The sequence below is a fragment of the Bubalus kerabau genome, chromosome 12 (genome assembly GCF_029407905.1).
Source record: "Bubalus kerabau isolate K-KA32 ecotype Philippines breed swamp buffalo chromosome 12, PCC_UOA_SB_1v2, whole genome shotgun sequence".
Lineage (NCBI taxonomy): Eukaryota > Metazoa > Chordata > Mammalia > Artiodactyla > Bovidae > Bubalus > Bubalus kerabau.
In genome coordinates this window covers 4,675,857-4,693,166 of record NC_073635.1, presented here as the reverse complement: position 1 = coordinate 4,693,166, position 17,310 = coordinate 4,675,857, and the positions used below count along the sequence as shown (strand labels likewise).

At 43.4% G+C, this 17,310-nt stretch overlaps 1 protein-coding gene across 1 annotated transcript; it reads left to right on the top strand.

The window, feature by feature from the left end:
* The first annotated feature begins 12,193 nt into the window (after positions 1-12,193).
* Positions 12,194-12,694, top strand: LOC129624815 (UPF0235 protein C15orf40 homolog). The gene is made up of 2 exons (XM_055543109.1): positions 12,194-12,197; positions 12,390-12,694. The coding sequence occupies exons 1-2, from the start codon at positions 12,194-12,196 to the stop codon at positions 12,692-12,694; spliced, it is 309 nt and encodes a 102-aa protein (XP_055399084.1).
* The last annotated feature ends 4,616 nt before the right edge of the window (positions 12,695-17,310 follow it).

Sequence of the window (17,310 nt, the reverse complement as noted above, 5' to 3'; positions counted from 1 at the left end):
ACCCACTCCAGTATTTTTGCCTGGAAAGTCCCACGAACAGAGCAGTCTGACAGGCTACGTCCATGGGGTCGCAAAGAGTCGGACACAATTGAGAGACTTCACTTTCTTCTAACTACTAGTCCAGAGGATCACTTTCAGTTCTTCAGTATGCTGCTGAGGTCATCTTTGAGCTTTTTATTTCAGTTTTGTGTTTCTCAGTCCTAAAATGTCCCACTAGTACTTCTTTATATCTCCCAATTCTTTGATGAGACTTCCATCTCTTTGCTGAGTCTTCCTGCTATTTTTCATTTTCTGTAAGTGTGCTTGTAATTGCTCATTCAGGCTTTTTAAGATTTTTGTCAGATGATCTAACATCTCTGTCATCTCAGTGTTGGCATCTATTGATTTTCCTTTTTCACTCAGTTTGAGATCTTCCTAGTTCTCAGTAAAACAAGAGATCATCAGCTGAAATCTGGATATTAGGGGTATCATATCATTAAACTTGTGTCTTATATAAACTTTCTGTTCAAACTGGCTTTCTTTGAGACCACTTAGGTAGGAGAAAGAGGAGGGGCTCTACTTCATTACTTCTCGGTAATACTAGAAGCCCATTGACACCAAGGTGTGGGTTCTCCTCATAACTATTGGGCATGGGAGGGAGTTTTAGCTTTAATTACTCCTCCAGTGATACCTTCCTCAGTTGAACATGAAGAGAGGAAGTGCCTTAGTAACCATCCCCCATCCCATCCACATTGCCTCCACTGATACTGTGTGAGGGTCACAGGGTGCAAGTGGTTAAAGTTCCCACTCTCCAGTAGGTCTCCTTTGACTTCACACCAGTGAGAGCAAGGATGCCAACTCATCACTCCCAAGTAGGGGTAGAAGTCCAGCCTCCACAGAGTCTCCACTCACACCATGGGAGCATGGGGGAAAGAGATGGAGCTGGGACTTATCCTCTTGATGCTGAAGGTGCCCTTGCTTCTTACTTTACCTTCTCTGACAAGGGGGACCTGGAGTACCCTGCTTATAGCTCAAGAAGGTGGAAGTCCATGTTCCTTATCTGGCTTTTGCTGGCATGGTTGGAAGAAGGACCAGAGTGTTTTTCCTGTGATATTTAAATGGAGTAGAGAAGTTATTGTCTAAAGCTTTCTATCTTGAAAGGCCACCTTTTCCTGATGCTTAGGCTAGAGTTAGCAGATTTCTGTTCTTGTTTTCTGCATCTGTTCTGATTTCTGAATTGCTGGCTCCTTTATCTTCATGTCTGAAATATACCCAGGGAAGGCAACACCATGTCATTCCTTGCATCCCAGGTTTCCTAGCTAATCTTTCTTCTCAATATCTTTCAGAGTCTTTTTATTCTTCTTTTCAAAAATGCCAGTATTTTTGGTTGTACTTACCAGGAGGTATGTGGAAATGTACATCTACTCCATCCTCATGAATGTAGAAGCTTGCAACTCATTTTATAAATACTTTAAAAATTATTTTAAAAGGGTTTAAAGGGAGGTTTTGAATTATATTTGCAAAGGCTCAAGTTTTACAAAAGCTTTGAGCACTGTGACATGTTCAAAATAACTGCAACTGGGGAATTTCAGCCTCTGGAACTTCAAGTTCTTAATTCTCCAGTGAGAAGTGGAGAGAAATACAAATGAAAGTGAAATTCATCATTATATTAATTATTTCACTTATTGTTCATTATCTTACTTTGTGGTTTTATGTGCTTCTGAACTGTAGAAGAGATTATAAAGGAAGAAAAGAATGAGCTAATTAAACTTGGGCCTCTAAAAACTAAAAAAAAAAAAACTTGAAAGTTTAGACAAAAACGTAGAGCAAAATTTTGACTAAGCTAAAAAAAAAATGTATTTACCTTATGATTCACTCAGGAAAAAAAAAATTACATGTGTTGGCAGTAAGTCTCAGGTATCGAAGAACTTAAGTAACTATAAATAAGACTTTAATTTTAGGATTATTTCCTAACCACCTTTACCAATTACAAAATGAGGCTATTTATCTGTCTCTCTGAGTCTTTTTCTAATTTTCTTTTCCAGTCATTTATTTCCTTTGCTTCTTTTATTTCTACTTTGTTGCTATTAAGACTGTCTGTCCTTTCTGACACTACATGTGTTGTTAATACTGTCTTCTAGATATTTTTATGTCGTACCAAAAAGCATCAGTGACCACTAGCCTGTGTCCAAAAAAAATAAACTTTTTGGACAGGGGAAAAAAGTTTGCACAGAAAAACGTTTTTGGAGAGAGAAATTCAAAATTTAAAAGAAAATCTATAAATTAAGTGTGATATTCAAAGGAATTTTCTTAGCAAGCTAAGTTCTGAAATATCTACTACCAGCTCCCTTTGTTTCATTAACCTGTTAACTTTCTTCATGCAAAACAATATATGGTAGCAAAGATTTTTTTTTACTGAATTTTCACCCCTGATCTTCTACCATATTTTGGCCTTGGTGAAATATAATGGAAAACAGACAAAACCGTGCTTTACTTAGCTAAAGTTTATTACCTAAAGAACTATATGTACAACTTAAATTCATGAAGGGTTGTATCTCAATTTTATTTCAATAAAAAGAACTAGTGAATAATACAAAAGAAAATGTACTTTTCTGTTTTTTGTTAAGTTCTTGACATATGACATTTAAAGGCATCCTAACTAACCAGTGTTTCTCACATTGTGGCCTCAGTGTTTCTTTATTTCAGGCTCTGGTTAAATTGAATCTTTCTGTTCAGTTGGAATGGTCTTTAAAAATATTCCACCAGATTGAAGTTTTTACCTAACTACATACTGTATATATTCAATTTTAATTGTAGATGATAATACTCGCACATAAATATCTGAAATCTTGCCACTGTTTGAGATGTCTAAGAAATTGTTTCAAATAGTGCTGGGGATATTAAGCAACACAACCCCTCTGACAACAAAGGCACTATTAAGGGCTGTTGCATCAATAACGGGCGAATGCAAACTCCCTAAATAATCATAGATTGGATATTGTGTAGCAGTCTCAAAAGCACAATTATAGCCTATTGTGTCAATAACGTGTGCACTTAGGCCTCTTAATAGTACATATTGGCATAACAACTGTGAGATAGTGGAACTAGCTAACCAAAGGGAAGATTCTCATTTCCTGGATATATTTTAGGAGTAGAAATGACTATTTGAAATTATTTAAGTTCGTTCTTACTGAAGTCAGGGGGTTGGAAAACATAGCCTCTAGTGGGCTCTTCTGGCCCTGTGTCATTACGAAAATAATTACTAAACTGTTACTCAAGTGTTTCTCAACCTTGCTTCAGAGATGCAGAGCTCAATTTATGATACACATGGGTCTCACTTGTCTCAATTCAACTCTCACTCTCAAATGTAAAAAATCTAGGCATAGGTCTCTATAGTTTGTTAAAACCATTCCTAGTGTTTTTAATAACAGAAATATATATATATATATATATATATATATATATATATACACACATTGTAAGTAAAAACATGGATTGTTATCTCCTGCTTACCTCCAGTAAACCAGTCTTAATCTCATTCTAAAAAGTCAAACAATCTGCATTAAAATGTATATCTAGAAAGTACCTCCAAGTTTCTAATTGAAAAGATATATAAATACTTATACATCCTACCTCTAAAACAAGGGTTGAGGAGCTACCCCACGCTGGAGGTCAGGGACGGCGGCCTAGAGGAGCTACCCAATGCCCCAGGTCAGGGTGGCGGCTGAGAGGAGCAATCCCACATCCAAGGTAGGGAGCAGTGGCTGCACTTTGCTGGAGCAGCTGTGAAGAGATACCCCACACCCAAGGTAAGAGAAACCCAAGTAAGTCGGTAGGTGTTGCAAGAGGGCATCAGAGGGCAGACACACTGAACCATAATCACAGAAAACTAGCCACTCTGATTACACGGACCATGGCCTTGTCTAACTCAATGAAACTAAGCCATGCCCTGTGGGGCCACCCAAGATGGGAGGGTCATGGTGGAGAGGTCTTACAGAATGTGGTCCACTGGAGAAGGGAATGGCAAACCACTTCAGTATTCTTGGCTTGAGAACCCCATGAACAGTATAAAAAGGCAAAATGATAGGATACCGAAAGGGGAACTTCCCAGGTCGGTACATGCCCAATATGCCACTGGAGATCAGTGGAGAAATAACTCCAGAAAGAATGAAGGGATGAAGCCAAAGCAAAAACAATACCCTGCTGTGGATGTGACTGGTGATAGAAGCAAGGTCTGATGCTGTAAAGAGCAATATTGCATAGGAACCTGGAATATCAGGTCCATGAATCAAGGCAAATTGGAAGTGGTCAAACAGGAGATGGCAAGAGTGAACGTCGACATTCTAGGAATCAGTGAACTAAAATGGATAGGAATGGGTGAATTTCACTCAGATGACCATTATATCTACTATTGTGGGCAGGAATCCCTCAGAGAAGAAATGGAGTAGCCATCATGGTCAACAAAAGAGTCCGAAATGCAGTACCTGGATGCAATCTCAAAAACAACAGAAAGATCTCTGTTCGTTTCCAAGGCAAACCATATATGACAGTAATCCAACCTATGCCCCAACCAGTAACACTGAAGAAGCTGAAGTTGAATGGTTCTATGAAGACCTAAAGACCTTTTAGAACTAACACCCCAAAAAAATGTCTTTTTATTATAGGGGACTGGAATGCAAAAATGGGAAGTCGAGAAACACCTGGAGTAACAGGCAAATTTGGCCTTGGAGTACGAAATGAAGCAGGGCAAAGGCTAATAGAGTTTTGTCAAGAGAACGCACTGGTCATAGCAAACACCCTCTTGCAACAACACAAGCGAAGACTCTACTCACGGACATCACCAGATGGTCAACACCGTATTCAGATTGATTATATTCTTTGCAGCCAAAGATGGAGAAGCTCTATACTGTGAGCAAAAACAAGACCGGGAGCTGACTGTGACTCAGATCATGATCTCCTTATTGCCAAATTCAGACTTAAATTGAAGAAAGACTTAAATTGAAGACCATTCAGGTATGACCATATCAAATCCCTTATGATTATACAGTGAAAGTGAGAAATAGATTTAAGGGACTAGATCTGATAGACAGAGTGCCTGATGAACTATGGACGGAGGTTCATGACATTGTAAAGGAGACAGGGATCAAGACCATCCCCATGGAAACGAAATGCAAAAAAGCAAAATGGCTGTCTGAGGAGGCCTTACAAATAGCTGTGAAAAGAAGATAAGTGAAAAACAAAGGAGAAAATGAAAGATATAAGCATCTGAATGCAGAGTTCCAAAGAATAGCAAGGAGAGATAAGAAAGCCTTCCTCAGCGATCAATACAAAGAAATAGAGGAAAACAACAGAATGGGAAAGACTAGAGATCTCTTCAAGAAAATGAGAGATACCAAGGGAACATTTCATGCAAAGATGGGCTCGATAAAGGACAGAAATGGTATGGACCTAACAGAAGCAGAAGATATTAAGAAGAGGTGGCAAGAATACACAGAAGAACTGTACAAAAAAGATTTTCATGACCCAGATAATCACAATGGTGTAATCACTGACCTAGAGCCAGACATCCTGGAATGTGAAGTCAAGTGGGCCTTAGAAAGCATCACTATGAACAAAGCTAGTGGAGGTGATGGAATTCCAGTTGAGCTATTTCAAATCCTGAAAGATGATGCTGTCAAAGTGCTGCACTCAATATGCCAGCAAATTTGGAAAACTCAGCAGTGGCCACAGGACTGGAAAGGGTCAGATTTCATTCCAATCCCAAAGAAAGGCAATGCCAAAGAATGCTCAAACTACCACAAAATTGCACTCATCTCACACTTTAGGAAACTAGTGCTCAAAATTCTCCAAGCCAGGCTTCAGCAATAAGTGAACCATGAACTTCCAGATGTTCAAGCTGCATTTAGAAAAGGCAGAGGAACCAGAGATCAAATTGCCAACATCCTCTGGATCATGGAAAAAGCAAGAGAGTTCCAGAAAAACATCTATTTCTGCTTTATTGACTATGCCAAAGCCTTTGACTGTGTGGATCACAATACACTGCGGAAAATTCTGAAAGACATAGGAATACCAGACCACCTGACCTGCCTCTTGAGAAACCTATATGCAGGTCAGGAAGAAACAGTTAGAACTGGACATGGAACAATAGACTGGTTCCAAATAGGTAAAGGAGTATGTCAAGGCTGGCTGTATATTGTCACCCTGCTTATTTAACTTATATGCAGAGTACATCATGAGAAACACTGGGCTGGAAGAAGCACAAGCTGGAATCAAGATTGCCAGGAGAAATATCATAACCTCAGATATGCAGATGACACCACCCTTATGGCAGAAAGTGAAGAGGAACTCAAAAGCCTATTGATGAAAGTGAAAGAGGAGAGTGAAAAAGTTGGCTTAAAGCTCAACATTCAGAAAACGAAGATCATGGCATATGGTCCCATCACTTCGTGGGAAATAGATGAGGCAACAGTGGAAAGAGTGTCAGACTTTTGGGGGGGAGGGTTCCAAAATCACTGAAGATGGTGATTGCAGCCATGAAATTAACAGACACTTACTCCTTGGAAGGAAAGTTATGACCAACCTAGATAGGATGTTTAAAAGCAGAGACATTACTTTGCCAACAAAGGTCTGTCTAGTCAAGGCTATGGTTTTTCCAATGGTCATGTATGGATGTGAGAGTTGTACTGTGAAGAAAGCTGAGCGCCAAAGAATTGATGCTTTTGATCTGTGGTGTTGGAGAAGACTCTTGAGAGTGCCTTGGACTGCAAGGAGGTCCAATCAGTCCATCCTATAGGAGATCAGTCCTGAATATACATTGGAAGGACTGATGCCAAAGCTGAAACTCCAATACTTTGGCCACCTCATGTGAAGAGTTGACTCATTGGAAAAGACCCTGAGGCTGGGAGAGATTGGGGGCAGGAGGAGAAGTAAACTACAGAGGATTAGATGGCTGGATGGCATCACAGACTGGATGGACATGCGTTTGGGTGTACTCTGGGAGTTGGTGATGGACAGGGAGGCCTGGTGTTCTTCGATTCATGGGGTCACAAAGAGTTGGACACAACTGAGCGACTGAACTGAACTGAACTGATGCATCATTCTCAAGGTAGTTAGAATAGAGAAAAGGAGTCCAAAATGATGGTGGGTAAAAGACAAAGAAGGGAAAAGCCCACTAAAATAGAACAAACAAAAGTCTGAAGACTAGAGTGAGGACCTCAGGTAAAACAAACTGCACCCCTGGCTAGCCCAATTTACATAGGGCCGACCTAGGTGGAAGGGAAAAAACATAAAAAGAGGAGCCAAAATGGGGCTGGGGCCTCTCTTCACATCTTTTGGGTCAGCATTCTTTCACGTGTCAAGGATGTATTTCCCTTTGCTGCTGCTGCTGCTAAGTCACTTCAGTCGTGTCCAACTCTGTGCAACCCCATAGACTGTAGCCCACCAGGCTCTGCCATCCCTGGGATTCTCCAGTCAAGAACACTGGAGTGAGTTGCCATTTCCTTCTCCAATGCATGAAAGTGAAAAGTGAAAAGTGAAACTGAGGTTGCTCAGTAATGTCTGACTCTTTGTGACCCAGTGGACTGCAGCCTACCAGGCTCCTCTGTTCATGGGATTTTCCAGGCAAGAGTACTGGAGTGGGTTGCCATTGCCTTCCCTCTACTTTCTAAATAAAACTGAGCTGTAACACAGAGGTGTAACATTGGTCCGTCTAAGGGCTGTAAGGCTGGTCTGTCCGTCATTTCCAATTTTTGTTATAACGAGACAGAACTGAGGAAATTACACACTACCCCAACATCTATGGTGCCATTTCTCAGACTTAAACTGGCTGAAACCACCACCATGGTGTGGCCCCCATAAGGAAGAGGCCAAGCATCAGGAGCTCAATTCAGGGAACACTCCCATGGTGGAAGCTGAAAATAACCCACCACAGGCGAAGTGACAAGAAGCCCAGCATACTGGAAACCAGGAACAGTGAAAAACAAACTCAGCAGAAAGCTCATGAGGCTCAGTCTAAGATTCCAGAAGACCTCTTGTTAAGGTAGGAGGGTAACTCTCCTATGGCTCGAAGAACATATGCCTAACAAATCTTAATTCCTTTACAATCTCATTTCTTGTTTCCTTGAACACCCTGTGAATAGGCTAGCAGCAGTGGGTGCAACTGAGGGACTCCTCAGTGTGTCTCAAAGGCTCCACTATCCTCTGCACTCTAGTAGCTGTTACCTAAGCTGGTGGGGGTTCTTCTTTCCTTAATCTTCTTTGTGCCAAGGATCAGGCCAACAAAAACTGTGAGCATAGGTCAGGTATTTAGTGATTTTCCGGCAGGTTATGAAGGGGATTCCTTGGCACATTTTTCCCACCGTTTTTTCCTCCTGTCCTTCAGCTCCTCTCTCCTGGAACTTGAACCCAGCTAAAACACATGGTGCCTGGCTTCAGGACCTAATGAAACTCGGTCTCTGATGTCTCATCACAAATATTAAGTTAGAGACACAGTGATGGGTAAGAAGTGGATTTGTTCAGATTCAGAGAGAAGCACATCTTCACAGGGTGTGAGCCATCACAGAGGGCAAGTGCTAGGGCCATGGAATGTGGTGTGGCTAGGTTTAGCAGCTGGATAAATTCATATGCTAATGAGTGGGAGGATCATCCCAACCATTGGGGAACCACCCACTCCTCTGTCTTTTGATAGTGACTTGGAACTGTCTTGCCACCTCTGGGTGTGTCATTTAGCTTACAGACTGGGGATCAAGGTTTAGTTGAATTTGACTTGTCATCTTGGACTCATTTGATTTTAATTGGTTTATATCATGCTCTTGTGCTGTCATTCTTTCAAAAGTTGTCCCCTGCCTCCTTCCCTCCTGTTTCATACTCTTTTCCTGAGCTCCATCCGGGCCCACAATGTTGCCTCTACAATCTTCTGGAGGGACAACCAGAATATAGTTGGCCCTTGGGGGGGAAATACTGTGTAATAGCCACTCCCTCTAGATATTCAGACCTTCATCTTCCATATTTCTTGCAATATGTGCAACATCCGCATCTCTCAGTGGACCCGCTAGGGTGGGAGACAGGCACACAGTGCCTGCTAGAAGATCTGTTGGCATCCCTTCAAAGGCAATTGGGCTTCCAGGGATAATGTTTGATACTTTGGGAGTTAGCCCTGCAGGCCATTTGAGCCCAAACCCTTATCACTTTTCTCCTAAAGTTACAAACATACCCCCAGGTCAAATCTCCACTCCACTTTTATGGAACATTTGATCTATTGCCTCTTATCAATTTGTTCTTAACCACTTACTAACTCCTGCAACCAGAACCCTGCCTCTTCTAGGCAACATCGCTCCACCCAGCCTGTTATTAAAGTACTCTTAATGTCCCTATCAAGACCAGATAATTCACTCCTTTGTCATTACTTCTGTTATTACCTTAAGTGGGTCTGTGACAATGAAATGTTTACCATTGGAAACACTCTAACCTGCTCTTATAGAGGACTGAAAAAGTGAAAGCTTAGATGCGCAGTCATGTCTGACCCTTTGTGATGCCATGGACCTGCCAGGCTCTTCTATCCACGCAATTTTCCAAGCAAGGAGTGGGTTGCCGTTTCCTTCTCCAGAGGATCTTCACAACCCAAGAATCTAACATGGATATTCCACATTGTAGGCAGACGCTTTAGCATCTGAGCCACCAGGGAAGTCCTTATGGAGGACTAAGGAAGAAAATCAGTGACTTACCTTCTCTTAGAGCAGTAAGAGGATAAGGCTTATGGCTGTTTCACTAGGTTCCCAGTCTCAGGGCACAGGCTTGGATTGCTTTACATCATGATATCTATTCCCATCTGCAGTGAACAAACTGGCAATGAATTAAGATTACAACCCCTTAATCCTACCCAGCACTGGTCATGCTGGAGACCTTGGGGATGCCCAACTTGAGTCCAGGAGTCCCAGGAGGTCAATCTGCCTTGACCTGCCTAGGGATCTGGTCCCCAGGAAGTTGTCGCGCCTCAGCCTGCTCAACGATCTATCAGCCCAGGATCCCAGTGTCGGAGTAGTTTGTAATTTCCTCAGTTCTGTCTTGTCGAAACAAAAACTTGAAGCAGTGGGCCAATGTTATAGCCCTCAAATGGACAAGTGCTACAGCTCCGTATTACAGCTCAGTTTTATTTAGAAAGTAAGGGAAAATACATCCTTGAGGCATGAGAGCATGCCAAAACAAAAGACACAAAGGGAAGAGAAGCCCTTGGCCCAATTTTGGCTCCTCTTTTTATGTTTTTTTCTTCTCCCCCTGGGCCTGGCATATGTAAATTGGGCTAGCCAGGGGTGCTGTTTGTTTCACCTGAGATCCTCACTCTGGTCCTCCTACCTTCCTTTGTTCTATTTTTGCGGGCTTTTCCCTTCCTTGTCTTTCAGCCACAGTCATTTTGGACTCCTTTTTCCTATTCTAACTACCTAACATTTCCCCCTCAAGAGATTGGAGGCCCAATCTTTGGTAATAGGGGCGTCAAGGTCTCTCTGGCTGCTTCCTGCTGAACTGGGATGGCAAGGGGCATTGGGCCTCCCCTCTTGCTAGTCTCAAGCCTCAGAGTCTTTATAGCAGTGTCCATCTAAGGGTGACTGATATTTTCTGTGGCTGGCTGTAGTTTTATATATCCTTGTTGAATTGGCACTGCATGTTGTAGCTTGTTGACCTGGACAGAGACAAAACAGGTTAGACAATTGGTAATACATGGAGCAATCCCAAGCAGCATCAATATGGTGATGACAGAGACTAGTAGGGGCATTAGTCAGTTCAGTTCAGTTCAGTTGCTCAGTCATGTCCGACTCTTTGCGACCCCATGAACCACAGCATGCCAGACCTCCTTGTCCATCACCAACTCCCGGACTTAACCCAAACTCATGTCCATTGAGTCAGTGATGCCATCCAGCCATCTCATCCTCTATTGTCCCCTTCTCCTCCTGCCCCCAATCTCTCCCAGCATCAGTTTTTTCCAATGAGTCAACTCTTCACATGAGGTGGCCAAAGTACTGGAGTTTCAGCTTCAGCATAAGTCCTTCCAATGAACACCCAGGACTGGTCTCCTTTAGGATGGACTTGTTGGATTTCCTTGTAGTCCAAGGGACTCGCAAGAGTCTTCTCCAACACCACAGTTCAAAAGCATCAATTCTTCAGCACTCAGGTTTCTTCACAGTCCAACTCTCACATCCATACATGTCCACTGGAAAAACCATAGCCTTGACTAGACAGACCTTTGTTGGCAAAGTAATGTCTTTGCTTTTGAATATGCTATCTAGGTTGGTCATAACTTTCCTTCCAAGGAGTGTCTTTTAATTTCATGGCTTCAGTCACCATCTGCAGTGATTTTGGAGCCCCAAAAAACAAAGTCTGACACTGTTTACACTGTTTCCCCATCTATTTCCCATGAAGTGATGAGACATGGGAAGTAGGGGCATTAGCCAGCTCCAAATTTCCCATCATCAGGAGGATCCCACAGAGAGAGATTGTAGCCACCCTGAGAACTCTCTAGCTCATTCTTTGAGATCCTGTAGGGTCTGAATATTTTTCTTGAGGACTGTGAGACTTTCTTTAACTTAGCTGGAGGTATTTACCCAGAAACAACACGTCTCATTCAAGATGGCTCATGTCCCTCCTTTTTCAGGGATCAGGAGATCCATCTCCTGTATGTTTTGGAGTACAACCCCTGCCAAGCTGTGTTGGCTCTTGAGAGCTGCCCTGAGAAATCTTATCTCCAGAAACAGATTTCGGGGGTGTTCATTAGAATGGCACTCATTTGTAGTACTGAAGAGATATCTGAGGTCTCCCAGGGGCTCACAGGTGTATTGAGTGTCCTTTTTTGTTTTCTTCCATGGCTGGACTCGTGAGTAGTGAATCCAGGAGTCATGTTCTGATACCTTGACTCTTATAGGGGTAGAAAGTATTACAGGGTAGGGGCCCTTCCATGTAGGCTGGAGTTGAGAATTTGGGGACCCATCTTTCCAAATTTTAAATAGGATTTGAGTCCCTGGAGCATATAGTGGTGGCTCTTTAGAATCTTTTGAGTCCTGGTTGACACCCTACAAGCATACATCCCTTTGGAATTGCCCAACGGCCATGGTATAAGACTGGAGGCTCTGAGCCTCTGATCTAGGAAGATGTCATTGACATAAACAAAAGGTCTCCCATATAGCATCTCATAAGGACTAAAGCCAAACTGTTCCTTAGGGGCAATATGGGTATGGAGGAGAGCTATTGGTAAAGCCTCCTTCCATCCCAGGAAGGACTTCTGGGTTCTTTTTTATAACTGATTTTAAGAATTGGTTTTCTCTTTCTACTTTCCCTGAAAACTGAGGCCTCCAGGCACAATGGAGATAACAAGTAATGCTCAATGTTTTAGAGACCCCTTCGGTGACCACTTCCTCCCTTAGGTCCTGAGGCAGTTGATCCTAAAGGCGGTTTCACCATGGCCATCCATGACAAACCTGGTTCAAAACAAAAGGCCATGACAGACGTGACAACCAAGGCTGTGAGTGTAGACATCGCAGGGCCTCCGATGGAGGGAGAGGCCAATGTGGAGCTGTGCTGCTGTCTTTCCAAATTCTTAGAACTCAGGAAGAGTGATGTGGTTTTGGATAAGGGCAGTAAATCTTGTGAAACGGTGAAGCTTTTGGCCTGCACACTTCCAGAAGAGATATTGGAGAAATTGAAAAAGCAAGTTGAAAAATATAAATAAATAAAAGCAAGAAATGAAAAGTGTGTCCTTGAAAAAAAAATGTTATTGCTAATGATGGAAAGACTGTTAAAATATACTTAAATACACAGAATGTGAAAATATATTTAATAAGAACAAGACTCAAAGAAGAAGTATGAAGGTTAAAAGTACTGGACATCGAACTTAGGTTCTCAAATCCCTGATCCCAAACAGTTTGAGACATGTTACTCTGATTTCACAGAATTACAAAGTACAGAGCTGGAAAGGATATTTAGGATGGCCTGATTCAGCCCCTTTCATTTTGTGATGAGGCTTCTGACTTCAAAAGTTGAGAGTATTCAGGATCACTTGGTGCAAGATGGCAACTAGAACTTAGATCCCTTGGCTCCTCGCTGAATGCAATTTATCCTGGTTGTAAATTAAAACGGTAATATTTCCACAGCATTACTGGAATCCTGGGGACTACCTTCTAATCCAGTTTAAAAGTGACAGAGGAAATCTGTCACACTGCTTCATAGTCTCACTTTATATTTTAAAGTGCTTATTAAATGTCTTCCCCAGTAGCTCAGCTGGTAAAGAATCCACCTACAATGCAGGAGACCCTGGTTCGATCCCTGGGTCAGAAAGATCCACTGGAGAAGGGATAGGCTACCCACTCCATTATTCTAGTGTAGAGAATTCCATGGATTGTGTCATCCATGGGGTTGCAAAAATCAGACATGACTGAGTAACTTTCACACATTCACTGGGTGACCTTAGAAATAAATGATGTCCCATTGTCACTATGTAATGACCTGGGCAGACCAAATCTCAGAATGATTTCATGGAGCAGCTTTTTCTTTTTTTTTTAACCACTTCTTCAGGCATCTCAGTCCTGGTGGGAAAGTCTTCAGTCCATCCTGTGAATGTATCTATCATGACTAAAAGGTATTTATACCCTTGAGAAACTGGCATCTGGGTGAAGTCCATCTGCCAATTCTCTCCTGGGTAGGTCACACATTGTTGGATGGGCTGGGCCAGCTGGGGTCTTCGAGCTCCTTGGGGGCTGTTTAACTGTCAAGTGGGACAAGAGGAGACCACTTGCCTTATAGTCATTTGGAGGCCTATTCCTATGAAGGACCTTTCTAGTAATCTTTGGAGGGCCTTCTCCCCTAAATGAGTGGTGGCATGTAAGGAGTTAACCAACTTCCATTGGAAGTTCCCAGGCAGAAAAAGGAGCCCCTCCTATGGAACTGCCCCATATGATCTTCTTGAAAGCCCTCACTCTCAGCTTTAAGAGTCTCACCTTCAGTATATGAAGGAGTTTCTGGCAAATCAGTCTGTGGATGTAAGGTGGCAACCGCTATTAGGTCATTCTTCTGTTATGTTGCTCTCTTAGCTGTGTGATCAGCTACTTGGTTCCCTTGTGCCAATTCCATGCTCCTTTTTTCGTGTCCTTTACAGTGGTAGACTGAAACTTCAGAGGGCAGATGAACTGCCTGCAAGAGTCTAAGGATTTGATCACCATATTTGATTGGGGATCCTCAGGTGGTCAAATGGCCCCTTTCTTTCCAAATAGCAACATGCACATGTAGCACCAGAAGAGCATACTTGGAGTCAGTGTAAATGGCTACTCTTTTTTCTTTTCCCAACTCTAAAGCTTGAGTCAGGGCTATGAGCTCAGCTAATTGGGTTGATGCACCTGGTGGCAAAGATTTAGCCTCTATGATCTCAAAATTGGAGACTACTGACTATACCAAAGCCTTTGACTGTGTGGATCACAACAAGCTGTGGAAAACTCTGAAAGAGATGGGAATACCAGACTACCTGACCTGCCTCTTGAGAAATATATATGCAGGTCAGGAAGCAACAATTAGAACTGGACATGTAACAACAAACTGGTTCCAAATAGGAAAAGGAGTACGTCAACAACAAACTGGTTCCAAATAGGAAAAGGAGTACGTTAAGGCTGTATATCGTCACCCTACTTATTTAACTTATATGCAGAGTACATCATGAGAAACGCTGGGCTGGAAGAAGCACAAGCTGGAATCAAGATTGCCGGGAGAAATATCAGTTACCTCAGATATGCAGATGACACCACCCTTATAGCAGAAAATGAAGAGAAACTAAAAAGCCTCTTGATGAAGGTGAAAGAGGAGAGTAAAAAAGTTGGCTTAAAGCTCAACATTCAGAAAACGAAGATCATGGCATCCGCTCCCATCACTTCATGGGAAATAGATGAGGAAACAGTGGAAACAGTGTCAGACTTTATTTTTCTGGGTTCCAAAATCACTGCAGATGGTGACGGCAGCCATGAAATTAAAAGATGCTTACTCCTTGGAAGGAAACTTATGACAAACCTAGATAACATATTAAAAAGCAGAGATATTACTTTGCCAACAAAGTTCTGTCTAGTCAAGGCTATGGTTTTTCCTGTGGTCATGTATGGATGTGAGAGTTGCACTGTGAAGAAAGCTGAGCACCGAAGAATTGATGCCTTTGAACTGTGGTGTTGGAGAAGACTCTTGAGAGTCCCTTGGACTGCAAGGAGATCCAACCAGTCCATTCTGAAGGAGATCAGCCCTGGGATTTCTTTGGAAGGAATGATGCTAAAGCTGAAACTCCAGTACTTTGGGCACCTCATGCAAAGAGTGGACTCATTGGAAAAGACCCTGATGCTGGGAGGGATTGGGGGCAGGAGGAGAAGGGGACGACAGAGGATGAGATGGCTGGATGGCATCACCGACTCGATGGACATGAGTTTGAATGAACTCCAACAGTTCGTGATGGTCAGGGAGGCCTGGTATGCTGCGATTGATGGGGTCACAAAGAGTCAGACACGACTGAGCGAATGAACTGAACTGAACTGAACTGAACTGATTAGCCAACAGTCAAGGAATTTACTTATTAGAGGCTGTAGTCCCTCCTGAGCCTCTCTTCTGAGGGGATATTGTTTCTGGGATTGTTTCTGAGTGGGATCTCAGAGGACAGTGATGACCAGTTCAGCTTGGTGGGCTCGTCCAGGAGTCCCCTGGTCCCACACCTGGGGGTTAACTTTGTCCTCCCATAGTTTTTGGTCCCTCTCTATTGGAGAAGGTGTAATGGGTTCTTCAGTAGTCACCAGAAGCTATAGGGCTCTAGGGGCTGAAAAGCTTCCCATCACAAAGGTGGTCCCCAGTTTAGTTAGTATATCTCTTCCCAATAAGGGAGTAGGACACTCAGGGGCCACCAGAAACTGGTGGGAAAATATTTGTCGTTCTCAGTAACAAAGAAGTGCTTGGGTGAGTCTTTAGTGATTGTTTCTCCTGTAGCACCCAAAATGATACAGGTTTGGGAGGAGTAGACTCCATAGTAGGAGGTCAGGACAGAGTAGGTAGCCCCCATGTCAACCAAGACATTCTCGGACCTACCTGCCACATCCAGTTGCACCCTTGGCTCCAGCCCTGTGATGGTTATTTGTGACAGGTGGGCTGGCTGGAGTGAGCTGCTTCAGTCCCGTTGAACCACAGTGAGGGAAGGCTTGGCGCTTGACCTTGAGGCTTTTGGGTCCCCAGGGCAGAGTGCTGCCCAATGTCCCAATTGATGGCATTTGTGGAAAGCTGTTTTAGGAGACTTATCATGGTTTGGATACTATGGCCCAATGCCTCACCTGTCTACAGATTAGGCATTTGCCTCGTGCCTTGTCCTTCAAGGACTCAGGGTTTGCCATAAGGCTTCACTGCACGGCAGCTAGCATCTGGGCATGCCTTGTCTCTTTCCTTTTCTCCCTTTCCTGGGCTTTGGCCTCCCTCTCCTGTTCTCTGTTATAAAAGGTATTGGTGGCTGTCCAAACCACCTCATCTAAAGATGCAGCAGGGTCCTGCTGCTATAACTGCTATAACTTTATCCTGATGCACACTGGGACAGGAATTTGTCCTTTAAAATCACCCGTCCCTCATAAGAGTCTAAGTCCATACTGGTAAACTTTTAGAGGGCTTCTTTTAGCCTTTCCAGAAAGGCAATGGAGTTCTCATTGAGCTCCTGAGTTATTGCTGAGACCAGGCACAGTGGCACAAGTAATAGGCTTCCTTCTATTTCCATGGGTGACTTCCTTTGGGGTGAGTCTTTCTGAAGGTTATCCTACCCAGTACTGATGCAACCTGAGAGTCATGTGTCCCTGGGTCAGGGTGCAGATCCCCAGGCAGGCTGAGGTGTGACAGCCTCCTGAAGATCGAATACCTGGGCAGGTCGAGACAGGTCAGCCTCCTAAGAATTGGGTCCCTCGGCAGGACAAGGCATGTCCACCTCCTGAGACCCCTGGACTGGTGGATCCCCGAGCAAGTTGAAGCATGACAACCATTCGAGGACCAGATCCCTAGGCAGGTCCAGGCAGGTTGACCTCCTGGGACCCCTGGACTGGTGGATCCCTGAGTATGTTGAGGTGTGACAACCTCCCAGGGACCAGATCTCTAGGCAGGTTGAGGCAGGTCAACTTCCTGGAACCCCTGGACTGGAGTTGGGCTTCCCCAAGGTCTCCAGCGTGACCAGTGCTGGGTAGGATTAAGGGATTGTAATCTTAACTCATTGCCAGTTTGTTCACAGCAGATGGAAATAGATACCATGATGTAAAGCAATCCAAGCCTGTGCCCTGAGACTGGGAACCTGGTGAAACAGCC